The sequence below is a fragment of the Salmo salar genome, chromosome 14, assembly GCF_965601325.2.
Source record: "Salmo salar chromosome 14, fSalSal1, whole genome shotgun sequence".
Taxonomy (NCBI): domain Eukaryota; kingdom Metazoa; phylum Chordata; class Actinopteri; order Salmoniformes; family Salmonidae; genus Salmo; species Salmo salar.
This window is the reverse complement of record NC_138304.1, coordinates 28,750,086-28,775,277: the sequence shown is the minus strand read 5'-3', so window position 1 is coordinate 28,775,277 and position 25,192 is coordinate 28,750,086. Positions and strand designations below refer to the sequence as shown.

Here is a 25,192-nt window from a genome sequence, read left to right as displayed (position 1 = left end):
GCCCCCTCTAGAACATAGCAGAGGGGTGACAGTGACGAAAGGGGACAATACAGGACCGTGGGCCGTTACTATGGCTACGCAACCGACCAACCAGATGAGAGTATCTGAGGTTCCGGGGCGCAACCCGTCTGTGTCATAAATTATTGACATCCTCAGCTCAAGCCTAGGGGAACTCACTGTACTCTCTGGTGTTTAGTCCTGTAGGGCTCTGCTGCTTTACCAGCTAGATCCAATCATTCAGCCCCCCCCATACATTCACACACTCAACCCCAGAGAAATCATTGCACATCAATCTGACCTCTTCTGCTTGAATTGACACAATTTAGTAGGTATTACAAAAATAACCATATCTCCTACAAGTCCCAAAGTCATCCATAACCAGGGTTGCAAAGCTATCGGTAATTTACCAAAGTTACGTGAATCTTCAGTAATTTTGGTATTTAACAGAAAATATATGGCAATCTATCGTAACTTTGGTAATTTATACTTGAATAAATTGTGAAAATGTATTCATATATCACATAAATGTTTTATATGTGTCCATATTGTCCATGAGTTTCTAGTAGATAGGCCATATGATTAAAGAGAAAATAGCCTAATGAATGAAAAAGCATCTAATCAATAATGGTATTATTTTCTATTAACTCTGCAACTTTTGACTTTTCTTCTCAAATGCCACCAGTTTGACACCAAAACATTAACAAAAAATACCTGACAGTTAAATAAACAAAAGTATATTTACTACTGAAACCCTCATATTAAACACTAATGGTATTCACTCGGTGGATGGTTTATATTTAAGTTAATATTTTGTCATCATTTTTTTTACATTTTAAAACCATTTTATTATTTCATATATTTTACATGTGATAAGGCCACATAGAGGGTCAGAGATAATTACAGACACCTGTGATAATCTGAAGTACCCAAAATGATATTTTGATAGATTACATAAAATCCTTGAAAGATACCAATATTGTGGTAGTTTACTGGTAAACTTTGAATGTTTCAAGTAATATACCCTCCCTTTGCAACCCTATCCATAATATCAGTGTGTAGGGTCAGATACTGTCCTGAAATGAGACATACAAAACAAGGAGAAATACACACACTAGTCCTAATGTCAAATATGTGCAAAACTTTCATGAAAACATAAGCATATTCGAAAGAGTCAGGGAATTAAGATGTAAGTCCCAGTGCACCCCCGTTGCTCAGCAACAGCAGCCTCTGGGGACCATCAATGTGTTGGTCCTCTTGGTACGTTCCACGCAGCACTTCCGCCTCACCTCAGAACCCTTTAAGTGGCAACACAGTCCAAAAACCACACCCACATCCCCACCACCCTAGCATCACCCTGGCCGGGCTGGCACAGTGTCTGACCCGCAAAACATGGCAGAGACTTCCCTGGCATAGGAGCCCAGAGTTTCCTATTCCCCAGAGGATGGCATGGAACCAACTGAACCTGGGATAACAATAACACACTGGTCTTAGAATACACCAAAACATTTGATCAGACAACAGATACAGTAGACTGCAGTCAGAGCTCAGTCACAGCTAACTATAAATTGTCTTGCTTTACACGAGTCGTAGGTAATGATGTATATTACCCTGGATTGGTGATGCTATGTATTGGGCAATGAGAGGCGTTAAAGCCACCCGTCGGCAATATTGGCACTGCCCAGAAGAAGCAATTCCTCCATAGAAATGAACGGAATTCTACACTATTTCAATTCAAATGTTTCAAGGACAAAATTACATGTATTTAAGTATTTTTGTTGTTGTAGTGGTTACAATAACATACCAATTTTCAAGAAATATATTTCAAGGATTTTTTTACATATATTTTTATTTTTTTTATGTTTAGAGCACATAAAAGTGTGCAGGTGTGCGTTTAAGTGATAATGCCCAAGAAGCCGGTGTTTGGAAGATATATTGGCGTGGGTGTGTCTAGGGCCGGCAAACCGTGCCAATATATCCTCCAAACACCGGCTTCAAGGGTATTATCAATTTTATACAACGGGTTACCAATATATTCAAATAATGATTGACATACAGTGGGGGGAAAAAAGTATTTGATCCCCTGCTGATCTTGTACGTTTGCCCACTGATAAAGAAAGGATCAGTCTATAATTTTAATGGTAGGTTTATTTGAACAGTGAGAGACAGAATAACAACAAAAATATCCAGAAAAACCCATGTCAAAAATGTTATAAATTGATTTGCATTTTAATGAGGGAAATAAGTATTTGACCCCCTCTCAATCAGAAAGATTTCTGGCTCCCAGGTGTCTTTTATACAGGTAACGAGCTGAGGTTAGGAGCACACTCTTAAAGGGAGTGCTCCTAACCTCAGCTTGTTACCTGTAAAAAAGACACCTGTCCACAGAAGCAATCAATCAATCAGATTCCAAACTCTCCACCATGGCCAAGACCAAAGAGCTCTCCAAGGATGTCAGGGACAAGATTGTAGACCTACACAAGGCTGGAATGGGCTACAAGACCATCGCCAAGCAGCTTGGTGAGAAGGTGACAACAGTTGGTGTGATTATTCGCAAATGGAAGAAACACAAAAGAACTGTCAATGTCCCTCGGCCTGGGGTTCCATGCAAGATCTCACCTCGTGGAGTTGCAATGATCATGAGAACGGTGAGGAATCAGCCCAGAACTACACGGGAGGATCTTGTCAATGATCTCAAGGCAGCTGGGACCATTGTCACCAAGAAAACAATTGGTAACACACTACGCCGTGAAGGACTGAAATCCTGCAGAGCCCGCAAGGTCCCCCTGCTCAAGAATACATATACATGCCCGTCTGAAGTTTGCCAACGAACATCTGAATGATTCAGAGGACAACTGGGTGAAAGTGTTGTGGTCAGATGAGACCAAAATGGAGCTCTTTGGCATCAACTCAACTCGCCGTGTTTGGAGGAGGAGGAATGCTGCCTATGACCCCAAGAACACCATCTCCACCGTCAAACATGGAGGTGGAAACATTATGCTTTGGGGGTGTTTTTCTGCTAAGGGGACAGGACAACTTCACCACATCAAAGGGACGATGGACGGGGCCATGTACCGTCAAATCTTGGGTGAGAACATCATTCCCTCAGCCAGGGCATTGAAAATGGGTCGTGGATGGGTATTCCAGCATGACAATGACCCAAAACACACGGCCAAGGCAACAAAGGAGTGGCTCAAGAAGAAGCACATTAAGGTCCTGGAGTGGCCTAGCCAGTCTCCAGACCTTAATCCCATAGAAAATCTGTGGAGGGAGCTGAAGGTTCGAGTTGCCAAACATCAGCCTCGAAACGACTTGGAGAAGATCTGCAAAGAGGAGTGGGACAAAATCCCTCCTGAGATGTGTGCAAACCTGGTGGCCAACTACAAGAAACGTCTGACCTCTGTGATTGCCAACAAGGGTTTTGCCACCAAGTACTAAGTCATGTTTTGCAAAGGGGTCAAATAGTTATTTCCCTCATTAAAATGCAAATCATTTTATAACATTTTTGACATGGGTTTTTCTGGATTTTTTTGTTGTTATTCTGTCTCTCACTGTTCAAATAAACCTACCATTAAAATTATAGAGTGATCATTTCTTTGTCAGTGGGCAAACGTACAAAATCATCAGGGGATCAAATGCTTTCCCCCCCCACTGTATATTCATTAAAAACGTTGTTTTGATGAATTTATTCATACTCTGTCATCCTTCCACAGGATATAGTCCAGACACAAATCTAGGGTTGCTACCCAAGCTGGCTGGTCGTTCGTTCTATCTGTTCGGTTGCTAGAGACGTGACCCAGTTGTTCCTTCTTTTTGTTCTGTATGAATGGACGTGACCCAGTCATTCGTTCTAAATGTTCCATTGCCATACTGACTGGCAACGTTCTTATTAACACTTGCTTGCTAGCTAACCAACTAAGGCTAACTTACAGTCACTTCACAAAGTGCAGCCCAAATAACAGCAAAGTAGATGCATTTGCATTAGTTTAAGCTCTTTTCTAGTGACATTTATTTGGATACATCCATAACAATGAGCTAATGAGGCGCGATTCCGCCTGGCTTAGAAAATATGCTTATTCGTCAGGACACTGTTGTTCAGAGGAGCTAGCCAACAACACAGCTATCACTTCAAGGGTTTTTCTTAATATTTATCTACATTGTAGAATAATAGTGAAGACATCAAAACTATGAAATAACACATATGTAATCACGTAGTAACCAAAAAAAGTGTTAAACAAATCCACATTTAATTTAGATTCTTCAAAGTAACCACCCATTGCCTTGATGACAGCTTTGCACACTCTTAGCATTCTCTCAACCTGCTTCACCTGGAATGCTTTTCCAACAGTCTTGAAGGAGTTCCCACATATGCTGAGCACTTGTTGGCTACTTTTCCTTCACTCTGCGGTCACACTCATCCCAAACCATCTCAATTGGGTTGAGGTCGGGTGATTGTGGAGGCCAGGTCATCTGATGCAGCACTCCATCACTCTCCTTCTTGGTCAAATAGCCCTTACACAGCCTGGAGGTGTGTTGGGTCATTGTCCTGTTGAAAAACAAATGATAGTGGGACTAAGTGCAAACCAGGTGGGATGGCGCATCGCTGCAAAATGCTTTGGTAGCCATGCTGGTTAAGTGTGCCTTGAATTGTAAATAAATCACAGACAGTGTCACAAGCAAAGCACCCACACACCATCACACCTCCTCCTCCATGCTTCACGGTGGGAACCACACACATGGAGATCATTCGTTCACCTACTCTGCATCTCACAAAGACACAGTGATTGGAACCAAAAATCTCAAATTTGGACTCATCAGACCAAAGGACAGATTTCCACCGGTCTAATGTCCTTTGCTTGTGTTTCTAGGTCCAAGCAAGTCTCTTCTTCTTATTAGTGTCCTTTAGTAGTGGTTTCTTTCCAGAAATTTCGACCATGAAGGCCAGATTCAAGCAGTCTCCTCTGAACAATTGATGTTGAGATGTGTCTGTTACTTGAACTCTATGAAGCATTTATTTGGGTTGCAATTTCTGAGGCTGGTAACTCTAATGAACTTATCCTCTGCAGCAGAGGAAACTCTGGGTCTTCCATTCCTGTGGCGGTCCTCATGACAGAGTTTTATCATAGCGCTTTATGGTTTTTGCAACTGCACTTGAAGAAACTTTCAAAGTTCTTGAAATGTTCAAGATTGACTCACCTTCATGTCTTAAAGTAATATTGGACTGTCGTTTCTCTTTGCTTATTTGAGCTGTTCTTGCCATAATATGGACTTGGTCTTTTACCAAATAGGGCTTTCTTCTGTATACCACCCCTACAGTACCTTGTCACAAGACAACTAATTGGTTTAAACGCATTAAGAAAACAAAATCCACAAATTAACAAGGCACACCTGTTAATTGAAATGCATTCCAGGTGACTACCTCATGAAGCTGGTTGAGAGAATGCCAAGACCAAGTGTGCAAAGCTGTCATCAAGGCAAAGGGACGCTACTTTGAAGAATCTAAAATCTATTTTGATTTGTTTAACACTTTTTTGGTTACTACATAATTCCATATGTGTTATTTCATAGTTAAAAATAATAATAATAATAATAAGTTATTTCAGTTAACCTTTATTTAACTAAGCAAGTCGGATAAGAACAAATTATTATTTACAATGACAGCTACCGGGGAACAGTGGGTTAACTGCCTTGTTCAGGGGCAGAACGACAGATTTTTACCATGTCAGCTCGGGGATTCAAACCAGCAATCATTCAGTTACTGGCCCAAAACTCTAACCACTAGACTACCTGCCGCCCCTTCACTATTATTCTACAATGCAGAAAATAGTAAAAATAAAGAAAAACCCTGGAATAAGTAGCTGTGTCCAAACTTTTTACTGGTACTGTAAATATCCATAAAAATGATGCCAACTGGTTGAGAAACGCTGCCTGCCTCTGTCTCGTACCAACTCCCGACACGTTCATTACCATGGACAGTTGGAGAATCCTGAAACAATGTTGCAAATGTCAGAGAGACTGACAGCAAGGTTTATACAAACCTCCGCTGTTGAAAACTAAATGTTAGTCTAAAATAAATGTGAGAGAATGTCTATAAATTGCTTGCCTGAGCTGATGAGACAGTGGATTGCACAGTCAGATGGAACAAAGTAAACAGGCATTTTGAGGTCATAGATGTAGCCGGTGGTAAGTTGGGGAATAGACACCGGCTGGAATGCGCTTTTAACCAATCAGCATTCAATATTAGACCCACCCGTTGTATAAAATAGAATAAAAGTGGCAAAAACAAATGTAGACATTAATAAATGCATTTCTATAGCTTCCAAAATATTTTTACACAGGTGGGGGAGTGCCAAGATGGAGGCGTGCTGGCTTCAAAACAGCACCCCGTCAGCTCCCCCTCTCAGTAGGGACCAGGCTACTTTCAAATTGAATTTAAAGGGACACCTAAATGATGTGTTTGGGGCGTTTGAATTCTCCGGTTTCAGATGTGATCTACAGTGGATGCCCTGACATCCCTGAAGGAGCCAACCACCACAGGCTACTTGTCTTGAATATGCATATCTCTGAAAGTGGGGGAACACAAACTGCAGACAGGGAGATAAAATTAAAACAGATATTGTTGTGACACAAGGACCCAGGAGCAATAATAACAATAAAGGAATAAAAAAATCATAAAAGCAGACGCGCCGTGCGGCAGTAAGTGTCCAGACCAGACAGACTGCAGAGTCGTGCTGGGTGCAATGGCTCCCTCTGTACTCTGCCGGAGGAGTCACAATGACCTTCCTTCCCTCTCACTCCTTCAGCACAGCAGCCTGTCTGCTAGGCAGGCACTTACGTAAGGACCCCCCCCCCCCCAAAAAAAAAATAATGTTTTTATATATATATATATACACACACACACACACACAGCGGGAGAGGGGTGGTGGGGGGTTAAGCTGCAGAATGGAGGTGAAGCAAGGGTTTGATGATTTCTGTGTTTAAAAAGTACATAAATAAGTCTGTGGTTGTGAGAAGTAAATGACAAAATACATTTCACGTGACTGAAATGTATGAGCATGGTAAATGAATGGGGTTTACAAGGATGTAGTTGTGTGTGCGTAGGAGGGAAGGATCACACTCCATGGACTGCTAATGGACCACTGATATGGTATGTGTAAACACACAATGTTTTATTGTCACATACACCAGATAGGCGCAGTAAAATGTCTTGTTTTACAGGGTCAGCCATTGTAGTATGGCACCCCTAGAGCAAATTAGGGTTAAGTGCCTTGCTCAGCTCAGGTATTTGAACCAGAAACCTTTCGATTACTGGCCCAATGCTCTAACAACTAGGCTACCTACTGCCCGTTCTGTGACTAATGAGTTAACACCCACATTGAATGCACAAGTAATTAGCTAATACTAGTTGTTATGGTATAGGCTGTAGGTAAATAACACATAGAAATGAGCTAAGAGAAAAGATCTAAGACATTGTTTGAGGGCTACTTCTCATTTCTAAGACATTGTTTGAGGGCTACTTCTCATTTCTAAGAGGCCAGAGAGCTGATAAAGTTCATCATCCTCTATCGCCTGACAGGGAATCAGCCCCAGCCGGTCCCTGTGGGGTCGATATGCCCTCAGCTTGCCCAGTACCACGACAAACCTCTCCAGTACCACACCACCATTTGGCAGGCTTACCCAACTTCAGCCTCCTCGCCATGATAGGCGTCTTTCAGCTGCAGAAAAATCTGTTCACCGCTTATGAGATTATTTGTGTAGCTAAAAGAGAAAACAGCATAATTTCCCAGAAAAAAATATGAACACTGTACAGTGAGATGAGCTGTTCTGAATTACCTCCTCTGTACATGTATGGGTTTCTCTCATTTTGGGATGCTGTTCGACATGATGAGCGTCAATAATCCTTTATTATTTACTACAAACAGACGAAGGGGGTGGCCAAATCAAAGTATCCAATTCTATATGACAATCTCTAAAGTAACCAACCAATGACTTTAGGATTGAAGGACATTGGGGGATGGGAGAAGTGGGTGTGGGGAAGATTCTGGGAAGGCTTTTAATGATTGATGAATATAGCAATGCCTTTGTGTAGGTCAAGGAGAGTTCAGTATAAGATACATGTGAGAGCACCGCATAACAAAAACATGGGTTGAATCTCATGCAATGACAGGAAAAAGGAGCACATGTGCTGTAAGATTCTCCACGGCCATATTCAGCAGTATACTTCTGAACACTGCAGACAAGATGGAGTAACAGTGCACATCCTGACATGATAGAAGTTAGTATATCAGTCTATTACTGTGTGTATTTTCCACTGACATATTACATACAAATATACGTTTTCCTACTTCAATGTCAAGGTAGCGTGGCTTTAGTTCAGGGAACAAGGCATGTTGAATTGTCACTCCACAAATCAGACAACCTAAGAATATGACTACATCACAAAGAAGCTAAATCAGTTAGAAAAAGTACAGTATTGAACGAACGTGGAGTATTAAACAAGAAGAATCGTGTACAGTACGTGACTGATAAGCAGCAAAAGCTCTCATATCTCCTTGGGCAAACCTTGATCTACACAGTGGTTGTCCAGAGGTCTTGCTCTAAAAGCATCAATCACAACATACAGTACAGAGGAGATGCTGACATCAGCACACCCACACACAGACGGATCTGCACTGCCAACACCGGTGTTGTGTGTACGAGTCTCCTTCTGCTATTGATGTTCCAGCGTACTGTAGTCACATGATCTGCCCTGAGCCCCTATCATGCAGCTCACTGCTGGCACTAGTCAACATGCTACACTGTACACAGTGTTCTGCATGCCCTCCTGAAATAAACCACATAATGTAGCATAGCCCAATGATGTTGGTTGATTTTAATTAGACATCATTAAATCAAGCAGTTGTGTGGGGAAAAAATGACATGTGTCAATCAACAACATTTTATCAAATAAATCAATGTGTCCATTTCAAATAAAATCAATTTTTGTCACATGCACTGAACACAACAGGTGTAGACCTTACCGTGAACTGCTTACTTACAAGCCCTTAACCAACAATGCAGTTCAAGAAATAAGAGTTAATAAAATATTTACTAAATATTCAAAAAGTAAATAAAATCTAATTAATCAAAAGGTAACACAATACATTTACCTAACAATAACGAGGTTGTATACAGCGGGTACCGGTACTGAGTCAAAGTGCGGGGATACAGGTTAGTCGAGGTAATTTGTAAAGTGACTATGCATAGATAATAAACAGCGAGTAGCAGCAGTGTAAAAACAAAGGGGAGGGGGGGTCAATGTAATAGTCCGGTGGCCATTTGATTAATTGTTCAGCAGTCTTATGGCTTGGGGGTAGAAGCTGTTAAGGAGCCTTTTGGTCCTAGACTTGGCGCTCCGGTACTGCTTGCCGTGCGGTAGCAGAGAGAACAATCTAAGACTTGGGTGAACAGTCTATGACTTCAGATTGACATAAAGGTCATAAAGCCTCAGAGGTCAAAGAATACCTTCTCTAATCCATCCCTAATCCATCCCTAATCTTAATCCTTTGTTTTGACTGAATATGCATGCACATGTTGATAGTTTTAGAGCAGGATAATTAACATGCGACCATTGTTGCCAAGATGTCAGAGGAAAAGCCTGGGTGTTAATGGCCTGGGTGTTAATTGACGTTGTGGTGTCCTGACTTGTTCACGGCTGAGTCTGTAATGTTGCTCCAGTCAGGGCTATGCTAACGCTGCCCTGTCTCCAGGCTGACACTTCTGGAAGTGACAGGACGCGAGGGGAGACAAAGAGAGAGAGGGAGTGAGAGACAGGGAGACAAAGAGAGAGAGAGGGAGTGAGAGAGGGAGTGTGGGAGAGATGGACAAAGACTGGGATAGAAAGCTAGATGGGAAGAGGGAGAAACAGAGAGAGGGGGAGACAGAGAGAGGTAGAGAAAGAGAGAGGTAGAGAGTGAGAGTGCTTTTGGTGCTGGGAGTGCTGTCAGTCTGCAGTATAATGAGACCATGTCTGTGGTTAGAGGGCTGGATCTGAAGGAACTGCCTGGGAGAAAGGATACTATCTGGAGTGGAGGAGACTAATCACTGTACATATGAGCTTTTTCATATTATGTCATATTTGGTTCTTCTACTGTTACTGGAGAAGCAGCGTTGTCCAATGGTATAGCTATAAAACTGAATCTTCGTCACTGAACATTTTGTTCTTACATTTTTTTCTCTCCGTTTCTCTGTTGTTATTTCTGTGCAAATTAGCTATTTTACTCTGGGGCTAAAAGACCAATTGCCATCCAACATAGCCAAAAGCGGATCATTCAGCTGTCCCCATGCTTCACAATAAACAACTACATTTGAGGGTGAACAGCAGTGACGGTATGGCCCAAAGGAGTGAATTTCCCCTCATGCTCATGACAGTTCTTATGAACTGTGAAGTACTTTCTTGGCAGAGGGAAACAAACATAGGAGTTTTCCAGTAGCCATTTTTTTTCTCTCTCTCAGTGAGTCAGGGGGAAGTTGCCACCCAAGAAGTTCAGGAAAAACCCAAACACAATAACATCAGTGCACATTACCACAGAGATCCCAATGACTGCAATGACTCGTTTTTACAATGCATTCAGAAAGTATTCAGAACCCTTGACTTTTTCCACATTTTGTAAAGTTACAGCCTTATTCTAAAATGGATTAAATGTTTTTTCCCTTATCAATCTACACAAAATATCACAATGATTACAAAGAAAAAACAGGTACAGAAATGTATTAAAAACAAAAAACTTAAATATCACATTTACATAAGTATTCAGACCCTTTAGAGTCAGTACAAATTTCTTCCATTTAAGAATGATGGCCACTGTGTTCTTGGAGACCTTTAATGCCAAAGAAATGTTTTGGTACCCTTCTCCAGATCTGTGCCTCGACATAATCCTGTTTCGGAGCTCTACGGACAATTCTTTCGACCTCATGGCTTGGATTTTGCTCTGCCATGTACTGTCAACTGTGGAACCTGTAGAAACATCTCAAGGATGATCAACGGAAACAGGATGCACCTGAGCTCAATTTGGAGTCTCATAGCCAAATTGTCTGAATACTTATGTAAATAAGGTATTCCTGTTATTAGTTTCAATAAATTTGCGATCATTGTGTGTAGATTGATTTTGTTTAATCCATTTTAGAATAAGGCTGTAACGTTACAAAATGTGGGAAAAGTCAAGGGGTCTGAAAACTTTCCGAATGCACTGTATATAGACATTGTCCCTATTTGACTCTGCTCTTTGGTTCAGGTTGACACACCAATTTAACACAGTAGGATGGCAGTAACAAACAAAAACAAAAAGCATATGCACACACACACACACGTGGGTGTAAACGCACCCCCCCCCCCACACACACACACACACACATACTTGTTTAAAATCAGACAGTAGTCATGCAGCCTGAGCTGTGGCAGGAAGAGAGCAGAGTAAATAGCAGGCGCTGGATGGGAGTGGTTCTGTTCCTGAACATTGTCTGGCCTGGTTCCTCTGTCCCTTAGGTCTCCTCTCTCTCCATGATTCAACACATTCACTTACACATACTATACTGTACACACAGAGTACTGTATATGCTATATAAAAAAAGCATATATGTATGTTATTTTGTATGCATAGATGAGATATGGATAATCTGCATAGATACAAAGGATTACATTGGGGGAAGGGATTTTAGCTGTAAGGCAAGCAGCTGCCATTCAGCTATACATCACAATGTTTGCCTTTACTGAGTAAAACAACCAGCAAAATCCTCTCACTGGATTGTCTCTGCTGCCCCAATTCTCTATGGGTTTTCCCAATACCACAAAGTCTGTATCCTGCACCCCAGCTTACCTTTCCCATCCTTCCCGTCCAGCAGAGGGCGGTAGTCAGTCTTTCCTACAGTCTCGCCCACTTTGTCATCAAAGGTTTCTTTCTCAAGGGAGGCCATGAAGTCCCTTCTCACCAGGCTGTCCGGTCCTGACTTAGGCGCCCCGTCCGTGAGAGCGTCATGCAAGCTCAGGTCCATTATCCTGAAAGGGAGAGAACACAGAGGTTAGAGGTCACAGGTCTTCAGCATCATCATCAGTACAAGATTTGGTGCTAACCCAATACTGCATTCCTCCACAACTGCATACTGGTTTTCAGGTCCACCAGTCAAAGCGCATATTGATGGCTGATCTTGGCTAATGGTTGTCACCATATGTGCACCCTACTAAATCCAGCAGCAGACAAACCACTGCCTCTTTATCATGGGGGGGGGGGGGGGGGGGGTATTTAGGCCAAAAGTTAATCTCCCAGTGGGGGATATAGCCTAGCTGACAGACACCACCCCCCAGCCCACAATAAGAACAGGCTTTGACAAAAAACTGGGTTATTGCTATCCAAAACTCATGGGTCTACATTGTGTCGTTAAACTAGGCACAGTGGCTCTGGGAAGAGACCAGAACAGGGTCCATGTAAAATCAAAAAAAGTCTGGAACCGTAAAAGATAGGAATGAACGATGTCACCATAATCGGGGCCAGTCTCCTCCTGCAGGCTCTCCCACGTCCTCTTTCCCCCACTGCAGCTAGCTGTCCTGTCCTCATCCTAGTACCACCCACCACTGCAGAACACATTATAAACTAGGCCTATTCAGGCCAACAGACAAGTTGTCATGCTGTGGTTTTTGCATTGCTCTAATTTCTCACAGGGCACTATCTGCCTGTTAAGTAAAGACCCCCGTAGTGATCAGCTACTGACAGAGTTATGCTCTGCTCTCTCCTCTCACAGCTAGCATTGCCTCCTTCATGTGCCACTATTATGAAAGTTTGCTGCAGTGCCATGCAGCTCACTTAGTGGGGCCAAGCTCAGTTTGGCTTCTTTAGTTATTTTCATAAGATATCACTGCTCCTCTCTGCTATGTGTGTCTGTGTGTGTTTTATCGTCGGCAAACTGGTCCTACCAATAAACCACCACAATATTTGGCCTTTTCATGGTTTAAGACATATTCTATCTTATTTTTGGTACAGTAACAACAATTATGCAACTCTAAAAGTGTTGCGTTATTTGTGTTGCATTATTGCATATCACACAGATATTACTTGATGTTGACATAAATTGGGAGGTCATATTTCTACTGGTTTTACAGCATATAACATAATTGATTGATTACTCATTTCTCCCTGGGTCACCACACTGTAGTTAGTGGGTCAATTATAAACACCTCTGATGAGTAACAGCATCAAACTCTGTGTGAACCACTGCTTCCTGAGCATGGAAGTGTTCCTAGTTTTATATTAAAGGGTGTCAGTGTTCCGATGAACATGGAAATTAGACTTCCTGGATGAGAGTGTTGTAATCGTCATGAAATCAGCATGGTTGAATTGGAGCTGTGAGAGTGAGACGCTCTCTGAGGTAAGAGCAGACACACCTGAGACTAATAAGACATGTTCAGTCGTTAACCTGCACCAGGTGAGACGTCAGGTGTCCTTCCAGAGCGCTGCCCTTCCAGAGCGCTGCCCTTCCAGAGCGCTGCCCTTCCAGAGCGCTGCCCTTCCAGAGCGCTGCCCTTCCAGAGCGCTGCCCTCAGAGAGGTGGTTCCGACCAGCAGCTGTGTAATCAAAGCCAGTTACTGGCCACGTTCCAGGTCATCTTTTTTGGCGCTGTGCAGAAGACTACAATAGGCTATCATATGAAAGTGGTTTCCAGCTGCTGTTAGATCTGATAGCCTGAGCAGTGCAATAAAGATGACCTGGCTTCCCCACCACTGTGTCCCAAAAGGTGGAGAAGCCATTCGGGTGTACTGAACACATACAGTACAGTAACCAATGAATGGAGAGTACTCCCATACGTCTATGCAAGTAACCTGAAGGGTTTACTGTCTAAACTGTGGAAATTATTCATTTAATGAATTACCTTGGATTATAATTTCTAATTATTGTAAAAGAGGGTAGCTATTGCTACTTTGTTGCAAAACAGCATGCTTTTGTTTGCCTTAAGTGATCCAGCCCTGCGTGCTACAGTGCAGTAGGGGATAGAAGCATCCAAGCTTTAGTAAGAGGGAGGACATTCTCCTCTCTTCACAGTGCACCATTTGCTCCTCATTATGAGTTTATCTTTGTGAGAAAGACAGCGAAACGAATACATACGTTGAGAGCTGCTCTACATAAATGGTCTATCAGTGGAACTCACAGATAGACACGCACACCCACATCTTCATCCTTTTTTCCTCCGTCCCCTCCACTCATCACACTCTCTGCCTTCACACATGAACAAGCGATCATTGTCCGGACACTACACAAACACACAAATCCACAGGCACCAGCCTGCAGATTTGAGTATGTACAGTGTTAGTTGGCCATGGTTGGAACTGTGCCTCATTGTTTTGGGAGCAGCCACACTAAGTACAGTAGGAATAGTCAGATCACTACATTGACACACTTTGTAGCAGCTCCTAGGAGAGAGAAAATACTTGCGTGACACACAGAAAACTCATCAAAATTCACTGTCAAAAAGCGGCAAACAAGCACGCATTCAGGCAGGACCACAGCAGTTAATAAAATAGCTAAATCACAGCTCAGCTTTTGTGCATCCATCCAATGTAGGAAAGACGCATACAAACATCAGATTAATGACCCTTGGTCGCTCCACCAACTGAGTACGTTTTGGGTAGTGTAACTTAGAAAAATAAAATGTTTCAGAATTTTAAAATTCTGTAATAAAGACGTTAAATAAAGAGGTCAGTAAGTGCCTACTAAGTGCCAAATAATGTAACAGGGTTGACAGTAACAGCGTTGACCATTTCATCTTAAATCAGCCAAACATTCCCTTGTGAGAGGAAGAATGGAAACTAGTTGTCTGCAACAGGGAGGGGCTTCACAAAACAAATTAAATTGTTAAAACATTTCCATCCTGTCTATCTATGGGTAACAGAGTAGACGTGTTTATTTTAATTTTATTTTACCTTTATTTAACCAGGTAGGCCAGTTGAGAACAAGTTATCATTTGCAACTGTGACCTGGCCAAGATAAAGCAAAGCAGTTCGACACATACAACAACACAGAGTTACCATGGAATAAACAAACATACAATCAATAAAACAGTAGAAAAATCTATATACAGCATGTGCAAATGAGGTAGGATAAGGGAGGTAAGGCAATAAATAGGCCATGGTGGCAAAGTAATTACAATATAGCAATTAAACACTGGAGTGGTAGGGTGTGCAGAAGATGAATGTGCAAGTAGAGATGCTGGGGTGCAAAGGAGCAAGATAAATAAATAAATACAGTATGGGGATGAGGTAGATTGGATGGGCTATTTACAGATGAGCTATGTACAGGTGCAGTGATCTGTGAGCTGCGCTGACAGCTGGTGCTTAAAGCTAGTGAGGGAGGTAAGAGTCTCCAGCTTCAGAGATTTTTGCAGTTCGTTCCAGTCATTGGCAGCAGAGAACTGGAAGGAGAGGCGGCTAAAGGAAGAATTGGTGTTAGGCTCAATCCTCTCAGTTTTACACGGCAAAACACCAGACATTTTACAAAAAGGGTAGAACCAGCTCACCTGCTTTTACACTATGATTTGAGTATTAGATGTTCAATGTTTCTTTTGAAAATAACTTTTGAAAAGGAATAGTTTCATCATATTAAAAGTTCAGTTCAGTTCATGTAACAGGGTTGACCATAAAATGAGGGACAGATAAATGAATCACTAGATTTATTGAATTTTGCATGTGGTCTATATTAAAGTTAATTTCATTTAATATAAAAGGCTTTTAAAATTCGATATTGGTGCACAATTTATACCTAAAATATCAAAGGGGTACTCTTTTCGTAGAACGACCCCCCTCTTTCTGAACTCAATCTCAGCCTCTGTCCAAATCTTAATCTTCTCTGCTGTATTTCATTTTATTCACCTCTTCCTTTAAAAGTTCTGCTTACCATATCAGTCTTTCTACTCTTCAATCATTTATGTTCTCTGATCCCCATTCAATCAATTAGGCTGTCTTCTTCTCTCTCTTCTAATGAACCCTGAATTTAGACTGTTCCAGAAGCTCCTTCCCTTCTATACATTTTCTTTCATTCAAAGAGAGTTCTCTCTACCTCTAACTTCTCTTTGAAGGTAACTCCATTCATTACAATTATTCCAGCACAATAACAAGATTTAGTAACAGTAATTCATAATACAGAAACAATATTTTCATGCCCATCCACCCACCCCTAGACCCACTCCAATTTGCATACCGCTCAAACAGATCCACAGATTATGCAATCTCTATTGCACTCCACACTGCCTTTTCCCACCTGGACAAAAGGATTACCTACATGAGAATGCTATTAATTGACTACAGCTCAGCGTTCGACACCATAGTGCCCTCAAAGCTCATCACTAAGCTAAGGATCCTGGGACTAAACACCTCCCTCTGAAACTGGATTCTGGACTTCCTGACAGGCTGCCCCCAGTGAGGGTAGGTAGTAGAGGTCGGCCGATTGTGATTTTCAATGCCAATACCGATTATTGGATGAACAAAAAAGCCGATGCCGATTAATTGGCCGAAATTTGTAATTTATTTGTAATAATGACAATTACACAATACTGAATGAACACTTATTTTAACTTAATATAATACCTCAATAAAATCAATTTAGCCTCAAATAAATAATGAAACATGTTCAATTTGGTTTAAATAATGTAAAAACAAAGTGTCGGAAAAGAAAGTAAAAGTGCAATATGTGCCATGTAAGAAAGCTAACGTTTAAGTTCCTTGCTCAGAATATGAGAACATATGAAAGCTGGTGGTTCCTTTTAACATGAGTCTTCAATATTCCCAGGTAAGAAGTTTTAGGTTGTAGTTATTATAGGAATTATAGGACTATTTCTCTCTATATGATTTGTATTTCATATACCTTTGACCATTGGATGTTCTTATAGGCACTTTAGTATTGCCAGTGTTACAGTATAGCTTCCGTCCCTCTCCTCGCTCCTACCTGGGCTCGAACCAGGAACACATCGACAACAGCCACCCTCGAAGCAGTGTTACCCATGCAGAGCAAGTGACATTTGAAATGCTATTAGCGCATACCCCGCTAACTAGCTAGCCATTTCACATGGGTTACACCAGCCTAATCTTGGGAGTTGAAAGTGCTGTTTGAATGAATGCTTACAAGCCTGCTGGTGCCTACCATCGCTCAGTCAGACTGCTCTATCAAATCATAGACTTAATTATAACATAACACACAGAAATACGAGCCTTAGGTCATTAATATGGTAGAATCCGGAAACTATCACGTTTATTCTTTCAGTGAAATACGGAACCGTTCCGTATTTTATCTAACAGGTGGCATCCATAAGTCTAAATATTCCTGTTACATTGCACAACCTTCAATGTTATGTCATAGTTACGTAAAATTCTGGCAAATGAGTTCGCAACGAGCCAGGTGGCCCAAACTGTTGCATATACCCTGACTCTGCATGCAATGAACGCAAGAGAAGTGACACAATTTCACCTGGTTAATATTTCCTGCTAACCTGGATTCATTTTAGCTAAATATACAGGTTTAAAAATATATACTTCTGTGTACTGATTTTAAGAAAGGCATTGATGTTTATGGTTAGGTACATTCGTGCAAAGATGTGCTTTTTTCGCAAATGCGCTTTTGTTAAATCATCCCCCGTTTGGCAAAGTCGGCTGTCTTTGTTAGTATGAAATAGTCTTCACACAGGTCACAACGAGCCAGGCGGCCCAAACTGCTGCATATACCCTGACTCTGTTGCAAGAGAAGTGACACATTTTCCCTAGTTAAAAGAAATTCATGTTAGCAGGCAATATTAACTAAATATGCAGGTTTAAAAATATATACTTGTGTATTGATTTTAAGAAAGGCATTGATGTTTATGGTTAGGTACACGTTGGAGCAACGTGTACCTAGGCGACTATATGCAACGCAGGACAGGCTAGATAAACTAGTAATATCATCAACCATGTGTAGTTAACTAGTGATTATGATTGATTGATTGTTTTTTATAAGATAAGTTTAATGCTAGCTAGCAACTTACCTTGGCTTCTTACTGCATTCGCGTAACAGGCAGGCTCCTCGTGGAGTGCAATGTAAAGCAGGTGGTTAGAGCGTTGGACTAGTTAACCGTAAGGTTGCAAGATTGAATCCCTGAGCTGACAAGGTAAAAATCTGTCGTTCTGCCCCTGAACAAGGCAGTTAACCCACCGTTCCAAGGCCGTCATTGAAAATAAGAATGTGTTCTTAACTAACTTGCCTAGTTAAATAAAGGTGAAAAAAGAAATTACAAAAATAAAAAAAATCTATTTTCGATTGTTATGAAAACTTGAAATCGGCTCTAATTAATCGACCATTCCAATTAATCGGTCGACCTCTAGTAGGTAGCAACACATCTGCCACGCTGATCCTCAACACTGGAGCCCCTCAGGGGTGCGTGCTCAGTCCCCTCCTGTACTCCCTGTTCACCCACGACTGCATGGCCAGGCACGACTCCAACACCATCATTAAGTTTGCAGATGTAGGCCTGATCACCGACAAAGACGAGACAGCCTATATGGAGGAGGTCAGAGATCTGGCTGGCTGGTACCAGAATAACATCCTATCCCTCAACGTAATCAAGACAAAGGAGATGATTGTGGACTACAGGAAAAGGAGGACCGAGCACGGCCCCATTCTTATCGACGGGGCTGTAGTGGAGGAAGTTGAGAGCTTCAAGTTCCTTGGTGTCCACATCACCAACAAACTAGAATGGTCCAAACGGAGCGCCAAGTCTAGGACCAAAAGGCTTCTCAACAGATTTTACCCCCAAGCCATAAGACTCCTGAACAGGTAATCAAATGGCTACCCGGACTATTTGCATTGTGTCCCGACACCTCCCACCCACCCACCAACCCTCTCTTTTATGCTACTGCTACTTTCTGTTTATCGTCGATGCATAGTCACTTTAACTATACCTACATGTACATATTACCTCAATTAGCCCAACTAACCAGTGCCCCAGCCCATTGACTCTGTAATGGTACCACCTGTATATAGCCTCACTACTGTTATTTTCACTGTCATTTTACTGTTTTTTTTTTGTTTTATATGTCTTTACTTATCTCTTGTTTACCTAATACCCATTTTTTACTTAAAAATTGCACTGTTGGTTAGGGCTTGTAAGTAAGCATTTCACTGTAAGATCTACACCTGTTGTATTCAGCGCTCGTGACAAATACACTTTGATTAGATTTGATGTAGAGCTCCCCAGTTGAGTGCAACTTTGAGTGCAATTTCCTAACATAAAGGAGCATAATTCTGCTTTATGCTCAGATTGAGTGTAAAAGCCTGAGAGACCCAGCTGCTTCTGCTGCATGGGGATTAGTGCTAGCTAGAGTCAACCCTAGTCCCCACTTCCACATGCAGCCAGGCCCTGTTATATTATATTCACTAAATCCCCCCTCTGTCTGTCACGCAATCTTCCCAAAAACCACAGCAGGCCTCCGTACTGTAACACACAGCATTGCCTAACACAGTGACAGTACAGAGTACACACAAAGTGGGCCTAGGCCAGCAGCTTGGCAGGGGATCCCCGGCGTTATCCTACCATCCAAAACAACAGCATTGTTCGGGGGGGGGTCTGTTTATAAAAAATGCCCTCAGTAAGCCTCTTTCCCCCCTCACATCACCATATTTTATTTCCCCCATATAACTGTAAAATGCATATTGATCCAATAGTTCACACAGCAATTGAAGTACTGTAGTCACCCACTTTCAGTCACTATATTGACAGGTACTGTACGTATCAGCTAACCTCTAACTGCCAACACTAGATGACTAACATAACTACACCCACCTACAGACCTTTGATCCACTGCACTAGGTTTGTTCACAGGTGTTTCCACACTGATTTGAATTGAGGAAGTTATTACAGTAGTATGAGTCACCTGATTACAGTACTATTGGCCATTCAGCATTAGTTATGTCTACATCACAGGAGGTTGGTGGCACCTTAATTGGGGAGGACAGGCGCGTGGTTATGGCTGTAGAGGAATCAGTGGAATGGTATCAAATACATCAAACAGATGGTTTGATGCCATTCCATTCGCTCCGTTCCAGCCATTATTATGAGTCGTCCTCCCCTCAGCAGCCTCCACTGATCTACATCTATACATCTACATTATAAAAACCGAAACTGAACCGAAACCGCACTAAATCACTCAGTACTAAGTGGTGGCCACGATTTATATAGGGGAAACACTGCAGACTCAGTGGACCATAACAGTGGACCATAACAGTGGATCATAATAGTGGACCATAACAGTGGGCCATAACAGTGATATATATCATCTGTGACAGAGCACAGAGTAAAAGATCAGCACAGGTTCACTAGTCACTATCTCTCTGGTCAAATGGCCTTTTTAATATAAGTTTCCACCTTTTGTTTTACCTTGTGGGTTATTTAAACAGCAGTTAATCTCTATAATTGCTGTGCTGTTATTTTAAAACTGCAATATGTCACTTTAGGGACCTGACCAAATTCACATAGAAATGTAAGTTATGGATCTGTCATTCTCGTTGAAAGCAAGTCTAAGAAGCAGTAGATATTTTCTATGTGTGCTATTTCTATGGTTCCTGTTCCTAAATTTAGTTTTTGCATCTTTTACTCTCAGTTTTGTACACCAGCTTCAAAAAGCTGAAAATACAACATTTTTGGTTATGGAAAATATATACCACAGCGGTGTAGATAGTACATAGATTCTCTACACTATACTTGCTTGTATTGTCACATAAACTGACATTTCAGCAACCAGGAAATGGTGGAGCGATTTCCGCATTGTGCATCTTTAAGTGAGGGGGGTAGCTCTCTGACCCAACAGGCAGTTTACTGTCAGGGCATAAACAGTAGTCACCCAGTCAGCCAGTTATGGTTAATCAATCTCTTCTTTTGTGCTGGTGTAACGGTGTAGGTTCCGTCCCTCTCTTTGCCCCAACCTGGGCTCGAACCAGGGACCCTTGCACACATCAACAACTGACACCCCACAAAGCATCGTTACCCATCGCGCCACAAAAGCCACGGCCCTTGCAACGCAAGGGGAAACCCTACTTCAAGTCTCAGAGCGAGTGACGTCACCGATTGAAACGCTATTAGCGCGCACCACCGCTAACTAACTAGCCATTTCACATCGGTTACACTGGTTAATCTCAGATGATCTTTAAATCAGCAGGGTTTCCCAAACTCCATCCTGGGGCCCCCTCTGGGTGCACGTTTTTGGTTTTTGCCCTAGCACTACACAGCTGATTCAAATAACCAACTCATCATCAATATTTTATTACTTTAATCAGCTGTGTAGTGCTAGGGCAAAAACCAAAATGTGCACCCAGGGGGGCCCCATAACCGAGTTTGGGAAACCCTGCCTTAATGTGTTAAAAGTGTTGCCAGGTCTCCTAGTGTTCGTCATGAGTATGCGTTTTTATGTCTCTCTCATGCATGATGGGCACCAGCTCTGGTTACTGCTGATATAATGCTTTGTCACCCTGTCTCGTCCTCTCAGGGGAGACACACACAGTCCCTGAAAACAGTCACTCAGTCAGAGCACAGTGGTGAGGTCTGTATTTACCACCAGTTTGTGAACACTCAGCTAAATCGACACGCACGAGGACTGGTTGTGAGGAGTGTGTGTGACAGCCACCTGACTCGGTGCATTGTCCCTGACCCTGTGGTTACTGACCTGGTCCTTAATGCATAGTGATGGATTTGACTTTCTCATTCACATGTTCCTCTCGGCAATTACCATTCCTAGTCTAGCTTGCACGTTAAAAACTCACAATCATGTTAGATTCATAACACTCATCATGACAAGAAGGTACAGTATTTCAAAATGTATTGCAATGTTACAACTCCTCTATTATTCACTGTGACACTAACAATGACTGTTAAACAGCGATCACTAACATTGAGTGGCTGCTGCCAACATACTGACTCATCTCTAGCCACTCTAATAATTAAAAATTGGATGTAATAAATGTATCACTAGCCACTTTAAACTATGCCACTTTATATAATGTTTACATACCCTACACTACTCATCTCATATGTATATACTGCACTCTATACCATCTACTGCATCTTGCCTATGCCATTTGGCCATCGCTCATCCATATATATTTGTATGTACTTATTCATTCCTTTACACTTGTGTGTGTATAAGGTAGTTGTTGTGAAATTGTTAGATTACTTGTTAGATATTACTGCATGGTCGGAACTAGAAGCACAAGCATTTTGCTACACTCGCATTAACATCTGCTAACCATGTGTATGTGACAAATAAAATTTGATTTGAGTAACAAGTGTGTAAACCACCTAACTAAACAAGTCCTCGACATTAGTCATCAAGGAAATATTTCTCCAAAGAACCCATTTTCAGACTGAGCCATAGTGACATCCAATGGGGATGACATCACATTCTACTCATTTGGATTCTTCTCAAAGGCCCTGGCTCCCAGCCCTCCTCATACTGCACCCTCACATTGCCTCTATTGTTAAGCTCTCTGATGTTGGGAGGCCAAGGCCACTGTGAAAGAGGAGGGTTGGTGTTCTCGTGGATCACAGTAGACAGCATCTCACAGTGGAGATGATGAAGATGGTTTATGACAGGCAAGCTAGACATCACAACAGATCAGCAGACCTTGACCTGACACCAAGACCATGCAGCGGACAAGGAAACCGCACGCCATGGCATACTGAGCTTCCCCCACAACAAACATATAGTGTCACTTGGGATTTACCTCACTGTGCTCTCACAATGGGGGATCGTTTTACTGAAAATAGAAAGTTCCATCCCTTTCATGCAAAGCCAACTTCAATATCACTTGAGTGATTTCCCCTGTACCACACATCTCTACTAATAGTACCATAGCAATCTGTAAAGAATGACTGACTGGCAGTTATTTGCCTCTGCATTGCTTGTGAACCTTGATGGACAGACACTGCTGTGCTGTCCAAGTCCCTCTGGCTCTGTCTCCTGTAATCTGTGGAGGATTGCACTATAATCCCACCATTCCAGACGACTGAGAGAGAGAGATTTTCTTGTATGGCATACATTAGGCCAGGGATGGGCAACTGGCGGCCCGCGGGCCACATGGCCCCCCTTTTGAAGGCCCTCTGATTAATTTCCCCCACAAAAATGTGGTTGTGTTTCAGCAGTTTTACTCTTGTTATAGTCAGTCAATTACCCATGTCAGCTAAAAAGTTTTAAATCTCTAAATTAGTTTAGTGGCCAGCTATCTAAACTTATTATCTTGGCCGGGGGGCCCCCATTGATTTTGTTAGTCAGTCTCACTGAGATCTCATATTAAAAACTACAAACATTTCTCTCCACCCTATGGCAAATGTGTAGAATTGCAAGAAATCTGCTGTAAAACAGCACATTTTCCTCTCCAACCCATGGCAAAAATGAGTAGAATTGCATGAAATGTATTATAAAATTGCTAAGTCTTCTCTCCGCCCCATGGCAAAATGTTTAGAATTGCACAAAAAGAAGTCCTTATTGTCTGTCTATCAAGGCCTATTTATCTACAGTATCTATCTAACAATGTGTATTTGTCTGTCTGTCAGTCTAAATAATCCTTGTTGTGTGACAAGACCAGTGTTTTAAACTAGCGCTGGCTGTCGGCTATACAGCTGATTACAGACTCATTTTCAGCTGGGAAATTTTTCCATTTCATTTAACTAGGCAAGTCAGTTAGGAACAAATTCTTATTTACAATAACGGCCTACCAAAAGGCAAAAGGCCTCCTGCGGGGAAAAAAAAGGTCCAAGCATCTTCGACAGAGGGGATCAAGCTGATTCTATACCAATTTACAGAGGCCAAGTCATGAAGGAAGGCTTGCTCATTAAAGTTTTTTAGCAAGCGTCTATGACAAATCAGGACAGGTCGTTTCACTGAGCAGCCATTACGAACACAGGCTGTGAAACAGTGATCACTAAGGTCATTACAGAAAACACCAGACTGATACCTATCAGGATAATTTGTGAGGATAACAAATACGCCAGACAGTGACATTGAAAGGTTACTTCAGGATTTCGGCAATCTACTTCACCAGAGTCAGATGAACTCATGGATACAATTTGTATGTCTCGGTGATAGTTACCAAAGACTTCCAGTCATTGCGCTAATGCTAGTTAGCAATTGCGCTAATGCTAATTAGAAACTTCCTTCAAACTGCACGCAGACATAAAAATGGTATCCACAAGTTCATCTGACTCCGGGAAAGTAGATAACGGGCTTCCAGAAGTATCCCTTTAAAGTGAGTGACTCGTCAGTAGCCTACCAAATCACATTGGTAAGAGATCCGTTCATTTGGCTCCTTAATTTGCATACTGGTAGGCTTTTTGGCAATTATCTGCAGATAAATAATGAAAACATTCCATAAAGATGGTGAATCCTCCTCACTAACAATAGGCAAGCTAGAGGAGAGTATAAAATACCTCCCCTGCCAGGATCAATAAACCTGGGACTAAAAATCAAAACAAAGCAAAGTGTATGGGCTAAAGCTGACTTTTTTTGAAGGACAGTACAGAGGGTATAGTTCACAATGGATACAGAACCATGCTTGCAAAACACACAATACATCCATGGTATGGCTGCAGTCACATAGAGAGAGGGGGGGGGGGGGGGGGGCATTGTGTGGTATTTGTCTTCTCTGTAGAGATGAGCCTTCCAGTGAGCAAAATTACATTCACATCAGTTCTGAATGAAAGTTGAAAAGATGTCTTTTCCGGATGTTGAAAATGCGTATTTTCCAGACGTTGAAAATGCATATTTTCCGGATGTTAAAAACACAGATGTTGAAAATACATATTTTATGGACATCGTTTTTTTGTAATTGTTCTATGGCCAGATTTCAAACGTACATACATTCACTGATATCCACATGTCAATGAAGTAAGCATTATATTAATAATAATAATTTGTATTATAATTAATATAGGAAAATGGAGCAAACTGAAGATTGCAGTAGGCCATGGAATATGTATTATTCCTACCATATATATCACAAGCTTAGGCAGTGATCTAAGTTCAGACCAACAGAAAAAAACAACAGAACTCTTCAACTACAATAACATTATCAGTAACAATTACAGAAAAGTTTTTCTTGCTATGGCTGTGGTATAGTATGTGGTTGTTTATGTACCATAATTGAATGCACTGACTGTAAGT

General features: G+C 41.7%; 1 protein-coding gene across 7 annotated transcripts in view; it reads right to left on the bottom strand.

Moving 5' to 3' along the window:
- map4l (microtubule associated protein 4 like) overlaps positions 1-25,192 on the bottom strand; it is a 70,584-nt gene that overhangs the window by 44,089 nt on the left and 1,303 nt on the right. For all 7 annotated transcript variants that reach the window (XM_045694143.2, XM_014140325.3, XM_045694141.2 and 4 more), the window contains exon 2: positions 11,853-12,031. In XM_045694143.2, coding sequence (XP_045550099.2) covers positions 11,853-12,027 — 175 coding nt within the window. In that variant the 5' untranslated portion in view covers positions 12,028-12,031. The remainder of the gene's footprint in view (positions 1-11,852; positions 12,032-25,192) is intronic.